This window comes from Hypanus sabinus, chromosome 24 (genome assembly GCF_030144855.1).
Source record: "Hypanus sabinus isolate sHypSab1 chromosome 24, sHypSab1.hap1, whole genome shotgun sequence".
Lineage (NCBI taxonomy): Eukaryota > Metazoa > Chordata > Chondrichthyes > Myliobatiformes > Dasyatidae > Hypanus > Hypanus sabinus.
Genome location: NC_082729.1, coordinates 29,273,378 through 29,284,251, shown reverse-complemented (window position 1 = coordinate 29,284,251; position 10,874 = coordinate 29,273,378). Strand labels below are relative to the sequence as shown.

At 54.7% G+C, this 10,874-nt stretch overlaps 1 protein-coding gene across 1 annotated transcript; it reads right to left on the bottom strand.

Moving 5' to 3' along the window:
* Positions 1-2,780: 2,780 nt before the first annotated feature.
* On the bottom strand, positions 2,781-6,170 carry LOC132380725 (caveolin-2-like). The gene is made up of 3 exons (XM_059949715.1): positions 6,024-6,170; positions 3,611-3,798; positions 2,781-2,931 (listed from the first exon to the last, which is right to left on the bottom strand). The coding sequence occupies exons 1-3, from the start codon at positions 6,168-6,170 to the stop codon at positions 2,781-2,783; spliced, it is 486 nt and encodes a 161-aa protein (XP_059805698.1).
* Positions 6,171-10,874: the final 4,704 nt, after the last annotated feature.

Sequence of the window (10,874 nt, the reverse complement as noted above, 5' to 3'; positions counted from 1 at the left end):
CTCCCACAGCACAGCAGTTCCTCATAGTGGTGCTCCCTCCTCACAGCAGAGTGCTCCCTCCTCACCGCCCCTCCCTCCTCACAGCAGTGCTCCCTCCTCACCGCCCCTCCCTCCTCACAGTGGAGTGCTCCCTCCTCACCGCCCCTCCCTCCTCACAGCAGAGTGCTCCCTCCTCACAGCAGAGTGCTCCCTCCTCACAGCGGAGTGCTCCCCTCTCACCGCCCCTCCCACAGCGTGGTTGCTCCCTCCTTCCTCGCCCCACTTTCCCTTCTCACCATGCCCCCTCCCACGGTGTCAGCCCAGCCACTTGAACCGGTGTCTTTGCAATCCCCCGCCCCCAAACCCTTGAATCATGAGTTACCATGTGGTCTGTAGTTGATACGACATTGGAGAGGGAGAGGGAGAGTGAGACAGGGGCAGAGAGGGGAGGTGGAGAGAGAGAGAGAGAGAGAGAGAGAGGAAGAGGGATAGAGAGAGAGGGTGTGGGAAAGAGGGATCGAGGAGGTTGGTACTGATCCCCAATGCAGAGTGAAGCTAGGGAGATGAAGCTATTGCAAGAAAGGTAACTAGGATGGGAGCCCCAGGGTGAAGCCGGCTGTTTGGATTCCTGTCTTTAGTAATGGAGACACAATTACCATCATTAGTAACTTTATTACAAAATGACACCTACACTGGGAGCCTCATTATCACCCGGCGCCTGGGGTCAGAACTGGACCGGTTCACCTCCTTGGCACAGCCAGGGGAGTCTGGGCCCATGTTAACAGCCGGAATGAGCCCAGGGAGCCAGCGGCTGTGGGGGAGAGGAGAGGGGTAGTGAGGGGCAGGGAGGGGAGGGGCTAGATAGGGAGACGAGAGATAGTGAGGGGAGAGATAGAGTGGATGTGGAGAGGATGTTTCTTTATTGTGGGAAGAGTCCAGGACCAGCCTCAGATGTGAGGAGAAGGAGTTCATTGTATCGGACCGCTGTGGAGGCCAAGTCCTTGGGTATATTTAAAGTGAAGCTTGATTGAAGTAGGGGCGCTAAGGATACAGGGGAGGGTCAGGAGAAGGATTGAATGGCCTAATCCTGAGTGAATGAAGCAGCAGACTCGATGGGCCAAACGGTTTTGTGGGACGTGAGGTGGCAGTGAGGGGACTGTGGGGAGTGGGGAAGGGGCAAGGGGCAGCGAGGTGTAGGGGAAAGTGAGGGGAGGGGGAAAGGGAAGGGGGAAGGGACAGTGAGGGGAGGGGAAAGGGCTGTGGGGAGGGGGAAGAGGCTGTGGGGAGGGGGAAGAGGCTGTGGGGGAGGGCAAAGGGGCTGTGTGGGGAAGGGGGAGGGGGAAAGGGAAGAGGGAAGGGACAGTGAGGGAAGGGGTCAGGACTGTGGGGGTGGGGAGAGGGAAGGGGCAGGGACGGGGAGGGGGAGGGGCTGAGGGAAAGGGGAGGGGAGGGGGAAGGGGCAGCGAGGAAGAGGGTGAAGGGACTATGAAAGGGAGAGACAGTGAGGGGGAGGGGCAATGAGAGGGAGAAGGAGCGGTGAAGGGGAGGGAGAAGGGGAAGGGTGGGGAGGGGAAGGAGCATTGGGGGGAGAGGGCCAGGGTGGGGACAGGAAGGATGATCTCTTTGGTTCATTGTGACATAAAGCTAAAAGTTCGTGGGCAGAACCTGGTGTCCCAGGACAAGGGACCCACCAAAGGGAGGGGGGTGCCTCTCTTCTCTCAGCGTGGCCCCTCACTTTGATGCCCTGAGGTGGGCATCCTCACCATCGGCCAGGCGATGGGCTGAGGAGTGAGCAGCACAGAGGGACCTGTACTCCTCCAGCCCCGACATTGGGACCATTGCTCAGCCCCGTGTGGGGCAACTGCCCTGACTGGGGCTGGGGGCTCAGTTGAGGCCTGGGACTGGATATTGGAGTGGGTTCCGGGAGGGAGGGAGGGTGTGAGTGCTCCTACGAACAGCAGAGGGGGAGTAGGCGGGGCAAAGATGGATGCCTGGAGTGTGAAGCTTGCCCAGGAAGCTTTAGAGACGAAGCAGAGGAGATTCACCAGGATTAGAGAGGGTGCAGAGGAGATTCACCAGGATGCTGCCTGGATTAGAGAGGGTGCAGAGGAGATTCACCGGGACGCTGCCTGGATTAGAGAGGGTGCAGAGGAGATTGACCAGGACGCTGCCTGGATTAGAGAGGGTGCAGAGGAGATTGACCAGGATGATGCCTGGATTAGAGAGGGTGCAGAGGAGATTCACCAGGACGCTGCCTGGATTAGAGAGGGTGCAGAGGAGATTCACCAGGATGCTGCCTGGATTAGAGAGGGTGCAGAGGAGATTCACCAGGACGCTGCCTGGATTGTAGAGCACATCTCATGAGGTTAGGCTGAGAGAGGTAGGGCTTTTCTCCCTGGAGCGAAGGAAGTTGAAAGGTGACTTGATAGAGGTGTACAAGATGATAAGAGGCATAGATCGAGCGGGCAGTCAGAGACTATTTCCCAGGGCAAAAATGGCTAATAAGAAGGGCATAATTTTAAGGTGATTGAAGGAAAATATGGAGGGAGAGTCAGAGGTAGTTTTTTGTACACGGAGGGTGGTGGGTACATGGAATGCCCTCAGAGATGGCATACGTACTTTAGGGACATTTAAGAAACTCCCGAATAACCACAGGGATGATAGACGACAGGAGGACTATGTGGGAGGGAGGGTTAGAGGAGGTTAAAAGGTCAGCAGAAAGCCATGGGCCCAGGGCCAGATCGATGTTCAGTGACCAAGACCCACTGTGGGAGGGGCGGGGTGGGGTGACGGTGCCTGGGCTAGAGGTGGGCCAGACGCAGTTGGATCCGGCGGCAGCAGTAGCTGACGCTGGTGCAGAAGGGAGCGACGATGGCATCCGTCACGGTCAGGCAGAAAGCCTGCCAGGTGGGCCGGCACAGGAGGCACATCCGGGCACAGGGAACCAGGCACCTGGTGGGCAGCGGGAGCAAGCACAAGGTCAGAGCCGGTGGACAACATATCCTTTCCCACTCTGCTCTAATACCTGGCCATCCCCCTTCCCCTCCCGCACTCCCACTCCTCCTCCCAACTGCCCCACTTGCACCCTCCACTGTACTCCCTGTCCCCCACTACTTCTTCTCCCTGCTCCCCATTCCCTCTCACCCCTCTCCCCTTCCCCTTCGCCCTCGACCCTTCTCCCCTTCCCCTCCCGCACTCCCACTCCTCCTCCCAACTGCCCCACTTGCACCCTCCACTGTACTCCACACTTTTCTACTTCTTCTCCCTGCTCCCCATTCCCTCTCACCCCTCTCCCCTTCCCCTTCGCCCTCCACCCTTCTCCCCTTCCCCTCCCGCACTCCCACTCCTCCTCCCAACTGCCCCACTTGCACCCTCCACTGTACTCCACACTTTTCTACTTCTTCTCCCTGCTCCCCATTCCCTCTCACCCCTCTCCCCTTCGCCCTCCACCCTTCTCCCCTTCCCCCTCCTCTTTCACCACTCATTAACTCTCTCCCATTTCCTCTATCAACACCCCACCCCACCCCCTTGCCCCATGTCCCCTTCCCTTCTCCACCCTCCCTACACTCCCGTCCCAGTCCAGGGCTGGCAATCCTGTCCCTGTCTGCTCCCCCCATCAGTCGACACTCACCAGATGTGCAGGCAGCTGGCGAGCGCGAAGAGGCAGCCAGCAGCGATGGAGGCTGGGACGGCACAGAGCAGAGAGATGACACGGTAACCCCAGAGCCTGCAGATCTCGAAGGAGATGTTGCTCCATGCCCAGACCTTGTCGAAGCTGTGAGCGCTCTCCGGTTCTCCGATCAACTGCTCAAAATCCACCTGCAACCAAGACAGAACACTCCCCAGATCCTGCCTTCTCAGACCTGGGCCCTCCCGGATAGCTCCTCACCCTTCCTCCTCCTGGCTTGCAGGAGAGGCTTCACTCAACACTGGTTGGGCCTTCTTCCCAAACTGGAGAGATAGAATCAGAGTGGAGACAGCTCAGTGTTTCAACTATAGAATGTACAGCACAATACAGACCCTTCGGCCCACAATGCTGTACCGACCCTTTGGCCTTCTCTAAGATCAAGCTAACCCCCCACTCACACATAGTGCATCAGTTTTTCCCAGCATCGATGTGCTTGTCTTAGAGTTTCCTACATGCATTTAGGAATGGGAACATTCTATGTGGAGTCATAAAGACAGCCCATTCATCCCATTCTGCCTAGTCCCATTGACCTGCACCTGGATCCCATCCACCCATACCCCTCCCATCCACGTGCTTATCCAAACAACTCTTAAGCATTGAAATCCAACACTTCCACCTGCGGAAATTCTCCCCTTAAACATTTCACCTGTCACCCTTTACCTGTGACCTCTCAGTGAAAAAACCCTGCTTGAATTTATACCCCTCATGACTTTGCATACCTCTATCAAATCTCCCCTTGTTCTCCCTCACTCCAGGGAATAAAGTCCGAACCTATTCAACCTTTGTCTGAAACTCAAGTCCCAAAGTTCCACGTCAGACAGACAGACATACTTTATCGATCCCGAGGGAAATTGGGTTTCGATACAGCCACGCCAATCAGGAATGGTGTCCCGCCTCAGGAAGTCGAACTGTCACAGTGAGCAGCAGAGTCCTGAGATGGACTGGCCTGGGTGTGCGTGAAAGTGGCGTAGCAGGTGGACAGGACGGTGAAGAAAACCTCTGGCACACTTGCCTTCATCAGTCAGAGAACTGAGTGTACAAGTTAGGATGTTATGTTGTAGTTGTAGAAGTTGAGGCCACATTTGAAATATCGCATTCGGTTTTGGCCGCTCTGCTAGAAGAAAGTTGCCATTAATCTGGAAAGAGTGCAAAGGAGATTTCTGAGGATTTATAGAGCTGAGTTATGGAGAGAAGTTGGGCAGGTTGGGACTTTTTCCATTGGGAGACTGTGAGGAGACCTTATAGATGTGTGTAAAATCATGTGGGATTAAAGTAAGAAGAATTGTCTTTTTCCCCAGCGTTGGGGAATTAAGAGCTGGTTTAGGTGAGAGACGGTGAGATTTAATTGGAATCTGAGGGGTAAATCCTGCACCCAGAGAAGGTGGAGTGAGTTGATTCAAGATTCAAGGTTATTTATCACATGTCATCGAAACTTTCAGTGAAAAAACAACCAACACAACCTAACGACGATCCGGGGGCTGGCCAAGTGTCGCCGCACATTCTGGTGCCAACACCACGGCATTCCCACAACGCTCGGCAGAAGCACACAGAACACAAGCAGCAAAACCAGCCCGGTCCCTCCATTCCTCCCTCCCACCCCTGCACACACACAGCCCCAGGACTGCCATCCTGTTCAGCCTGCAGAGAGCTCAGCTGCGCAGACATTGCGAGAGTTGCCAGAGGAAGTGGTTAAAGCAGGCACATCAAAAGATTTGAAGTCAAAGCTGTGCTTATTATGTATGCAGTACACAACCCTGAGATTTGTCTTTCCCATAGCCAGCCGCAAAACCAGGAACCACCATGGAACCAGTGAACAGAGAAACAGCGAAACCCCAACACACAAAAAAAGATCAAATTGTGCAAATGGCAAGGGAAAAAATGAACGAGAGACACAACACAAAACACCAAATCACAAAGACGTCGAAAGCTTCCTGGCACATTCTGTTCAGCTCATTTCAGTTCAATCCAGTGCCACGTCTCCCACAGCGGTAGTCCGCCCTGATCAAAATCGCATAAAACTGCAACAGGTCACTGGCACCATCTTTAATAGCATTTAAATGGCTCAGAGGCAAGTGAAACTAGGTTAGGTGGGTTAGCATGGAACAGCTGGGCCGAATGACCTGTTTCCCTGCTGTACAATGTTGTTAACAACTCTCATTCAATTCCAGATGGATCACAAGCTGGTGCCCATTGACTGCCACCCGTCCAGCAGCCCAGCGTAAATGGGCTGGGATATAAGTTGCAGATTTTACAAGCCGTGGAACAGATCCCAGTGGGGACAAATCCCAGGCTCTGTGAAGTTGCTAACCCCGCTCTCTAACCCCTAAGGAGGAAGCGGCAGAGTGGAGCATACTACCTTGAGGTGCTGGTTAATCCCTTCTGGGTCCCTGTTCTCCTCGCCCGTAGAGCTGTCAGCCAGGGCAGGCTGTGGGGTCCCCTCCCCATTGTCTCCGGGGCCCCGAGGCTGGTCGTCAAGCTCGATCTTCGTATAGTCTCCGTTCATGGCTTTCCGAGGCAAAGGTTACTGAAATCAAACCTGGACCCGTTGTTGTCCCCCAGCCGACCCTGCCTGCCTGCCTGTGCTCGTCTCCTGTTGAGTGGATCATTCTATTTTGGGAGGCAGAGTCAATTCGTGCCCAGTATTCCGCTGACATGGAGGTCAGGGCTGTAACCACTTAAAGGGACACCTCCCTTCTTCTCTCCCCACCCCTAAGCCTGTTACCCCTTGACTTAACTTCACTGCCTGGCTCCTCGATCTCCTCCATCAGGTGCAAAGAGGGGATGCCCTACTGTTGAGTGAGTCGTGCTCATCAGGGAGCAATGATTTTACACTAGGCTGGGAGCTCAAAGGCCCAGCCAGAGAGAATGGCCATATCCACAGCACCTTCTCAACAAGACCATAAGATATAGGAGCAGAATTAGACCATTTGGCCTATCGAATATGCACCACCATTCATCATGGCTGACTTATTATCCCTCTCAAGCTCATTTTCCTGCCTTCTCCCCATAACCTTTGATGCTTTGGGTAATCAACAACTTACCAACCTCTTCTTTAAATACAGCCAGTCTTGGCCTCCATAGTCATTTGTGGCAATGAACTCCAGAAATTCACCCTCACCTTTCTTCTAAAGGGATGTCCCTCTGGTCCTGGACTTCCCCACTACAGGAAACATCCTCTCCACATCCACTCGATTTAGCCTTTTCATATTCGGTAATAATTTGGAGCTTGTCTAATTCACCCAGCAAGGGATGCAGAACCTTCAGCCCAAATGGTCAGCGTCATTCATTTATTGTTGTCCCGGTGCGGGCCGAATTGAGGAGGTGGGGTCCAGGCCCCAGAGGGTATTGAGGCAACTGAACCTGATAGTTTGACAACGATTTTGGCAGCGGGCCAGATTGAAAAGGTCAGGGTGTTGGGACCCGAGGCAAGAGATGGGTCAGTTCACCTTGCTGTTCTGTGAGGTTTACTTGACTCTGTGCTGAACCATAGGTCTCAGGCTTCAGTTCAAAGAACTATTTGCTTGCACTTATTGTTTGCAAAGTTTGTATTTTTTCCCCCTCTGTGTACACTTTTTTATGGGTTCTTTTGGGTTTCTTCATTTTGTGGAGACAAATCTTGAGATTGTATATGCATACTTTGGTAATAAATGTACTTTGAACATTAATACACTGAAGAGCTTATTTTGCATGCTGTTTACACAGATCAGATCATTACACAGTGCATTGAGCGAGAATAAGGTAAAACAATAACAATGCAGAAATAGGGCCCTTTAGTGCACTGAACTGTTCGGATACAGTTATGGCGAATCACTGCCCTCTGGAGATCTCCACCTCGCAGGATGTGCTGAAAGGATCGGGTTTTTTGGGTGGATGAGTGGGGAGTCAGTCCCCTCCTGGTTTCCTGATTGTTGGAAGGGGAGTTCCAGGATTTAGATCCCGTGGACGCCGACGTACTTCCACAGCTTCACACACAAAGTGCCAGAGGAACTCAGCAAGCCGGGCAGCTTCTCTGGATTTCTGTAGATGCCTGCTGAGTTCCTCTGGCATTTTGGGTGTGTTGCTTCGGGTTGCCAGAGTCCGCTGGCGTTTGTCATCGTGCGCAGTTTTGTGGGCGGCCTGCAGGTGGCGGTGTTACCCTGCGCCAGCTGCTCTCGACCTCCGGAGGGAGGGAGAGTCGTTTTCGGAAGGCATCGACGGGGCAAGCAACGCCGGTACACTTTGAAGGCGGTGGAGAGTTGGGGGTGCATTGTCCCGGACAGTGTGGAGTTCCCTGAGAGCTGTCAAGTGGGAAAAAACTCGCCGCACTGCTGGCGAGACAACTCAACACGTACAACACGCTGGAGAAACTCCGCAGGTCGGGCAGCATCCGTGGAAACGAACAGTCAAAGTTTCGGCCGAGACCCTTCGTTAGGACTGAACAGCTCAACAGAAGCCCCTGACCCCTGATTTATGTGGCCCGTTGTTCAGTGATCCCCCCCCCCCCCAGGATGTCGAAGGTGGGGTAACGGTACGTAAGGAACGCCATTGCATGTCAAAGGGAAATGATGGTCAGTCCTTGACCTTGTGTTGGAAGGAGGGCCATTGAGGGAGGAAGTAGATAGGGTAAATTAAACGTCGACAGTGCTTCTCCTTATAGATGCTGCCTGGTCTGCTGTGTTCCACCAGCACTTTTTGTGTGTGTTGCTTGAATTTCCAGTATCTGCAGATTTCCCCGTGTTTGCTCTTTAAATTCACTACTGTGAAGCCTCTGCCAGAGATGCCTACACTGAAGAAGTTGAAATCTTCTCTTCGACAGGGGTTCAGTGCAACCTTCTCTCGCTGCTCCCCATCTATAATTCCTTCAAATCCTGATGAAGGGTCTCGGCCGGAAACCACATGCCATTTGTGGTGATTGCTGTATTTAAGAGGTTTGGATAATTACATGGATAGGAGGGGTATGGAGGGCAGTGGTCCAAGTGCAGGTTGGTGGGACTACTCGTTCGGTATGGAGTTCTTGGGCCAAATGGCCTGTAACTGTGTTGTAATACTCTATGTCTGGGACACTGCTGAGCTTCCACAGCGATGTGCATGATTGACCCCTTTCTCTTCTCTCACGTTCTGGTTTCTGCCCACTTGCTTTCCAGTCCCAATGAAGGATCTCGGCACCAAATATTGATTGTTTCCCTCCATGGACACTGCCTGACCTGCTGAGTTCTTCCTGCAAATTGTGTGTGTTGCTCAAGATTTCCAGCATCTGCAGAATCCCTGATGTTTACGATATCTAGACTAACTGAGAGACTCTAGCCATTAAAGCGGTTTCGCCTTGGTGCCCTTCCTGTCAGCTCAGACATTGTGATGTCATGTTTGGTCAAACACTGTCCTGATGTCACTTTCACTCCACCTTGTGTTTGGAGAAGGGTCGTAATGAGGATTGGTGCTTTTGAAATCCCAATGGGAAGTTAGTGAACAAGTTGTTGGTGAACAGGATTGACAAGAATGGAGTTCGCCTTCAGTACCACCCCTCCCATAGAGACCCTCCCACAGACCCCGCCTCAGTACTGCCCCTCTCACAGAGAGACCCTCCCTCAATACCACTCATCCCACAGAGATCCTCCCTCAGTACTGCCCCTCCCACAGAGACCCTCCCTCAGTACCACCCCTCCCAGAGACTCTCCCTCAGTACCACCCCTCCCACAAAGACCCTGCCTCAGTACTGCCCCTCCCACAGAGAGGCTCTCCCTCAGTACCACTCATCCCACAGGGAGACCCTCCCTCAGTACCACCCCTCCCAGAGAGACCCTGCCTCAGTAATGCCCCTCACACAGAGACCCTCCCTCAGTACCACCCCCCCACAGAGAGACCCTCCCTCAGTACCACTCATCCCACAGAGATCCTCCCTCAGTAACACCCCTCCCACAGAGAGACCGTCCCTCGGTACTGCCCCTCCCACAGAGACCCATAGTACCACCCCTCCCAGAGACCCTCCCTCAGTACCACCCCTCCCACAGAGACCCCGCCTCAGTACCACCCATCCCAGAGACCCTCCCTTAGTACCACTCCTCCCACAGACTCCGCCAGTACTGCTCCTCCCACACCCTCCCTCAGTACCACTCATCCCACAGAGACCCCGCCTCAGTACCACCCCTCCCAGAGACCCTCCCTCAGTACCACTCCTCCCAGAGACCCTCCCTCAGTACCACTCCTCCCACAGTGACCCCGCCTCAGTACCACCCCTCCCAGAGACCCTACCTCAGTGCAACTCCTCCAAAAGTGAGACCCTTCCTCAGTACCACCCCTTCCAGAGGCTCCCTGTACCACCCCTCCCAGACACCCTCCCTCAGTACCGCCCCTCCCAGAGACCCTCCCTCAGTACCACTCCTCCCACAGTGACCCCGCCTCAGTACCACCCCTCCCAGAGACCCTCCCTGTACTGCCCCTCCCAGAGACCCTCCCTGTACCACCCCTCCCAGAGACCCTCCCTCAGTACCACTCCTTCCACAGAGACCCTCCCTCAGTACCACTCATCCCACAGAGATCCTCCCTCAGTAACACCCCTCCCACAGAGAGACCGTCCCTCGGTACTGCCCCTCCCACAGAGACCCATAGTACCACCCCTCCCAGAGACCCTCCCTCAGTACCACCCCTCCCACAGAGACCCCGCCTCAGTACCACCCATCCCAGAGACCCTCCCTTAGTACCACTCCTCCCACAGACTCCGCCAGTACTGCTCCTCCCACACCCTCCCTCAGTACCACTCATCCCACAGAGACCCCGCCTCAGTACCACCCCTCCCAGAGACCCTCCCTCAGTACCACTCCTCCCACAGTGACCCCGCCTCAGTACCACCCCTCCCAGAGACCCTACCTCAGTGCAACTCCTCCAAAAGTGAGACCCTTCCTCAGTACCACCCCTTCCAGAGCCTCCCTGTACCACCCCTCCCAGACACCCTCCCTCAGTACCGCCCCTCCCAGAGACCCTCCCTCAGTACCACTCCTCCCACAGACCCCGCCTCAGTACCACCCCTCCCAGAGACCCTCCCTGTACCACCCCTCCCAGAGACCCTCCCTCAGTACCACTCCTCCCATAGTGACCCCGCCTCAGTACCACCCCTCCCAGAGACCCTACCTCAGTGCAACTCCTCCAAAAGTGAGACCCTTCCTCAGTACCACCCCTTCCAGAGACCCTCCCTCAGTACCACCCCTCCCAGACACCCTCCCTCAGTACCGCC

Coding starts and splice junctions, on each gene's coding strand:
- LOC132380725 (XM_059949715.1), bottom strand. CDS start 6,170: ATGAACGGAGACTATACGAAGATCGAGCTTGACGACCAGCCTCGGGGC. Junction 3,799..6,023: donor GGATTAACCAGCACCTCAAG/GTAGTATGCTCC, acceptor TCTTGGTTGCAG/GTGGATTTTGAGCAGTTGAT. Junction 2,932..3,610: donor GCCAGCTGCCTGCACATCTG/GTGAGTGTCGAC, acceptor GCTGCCCACCAG/GTGCCTGGTTCCCTGTGCCC.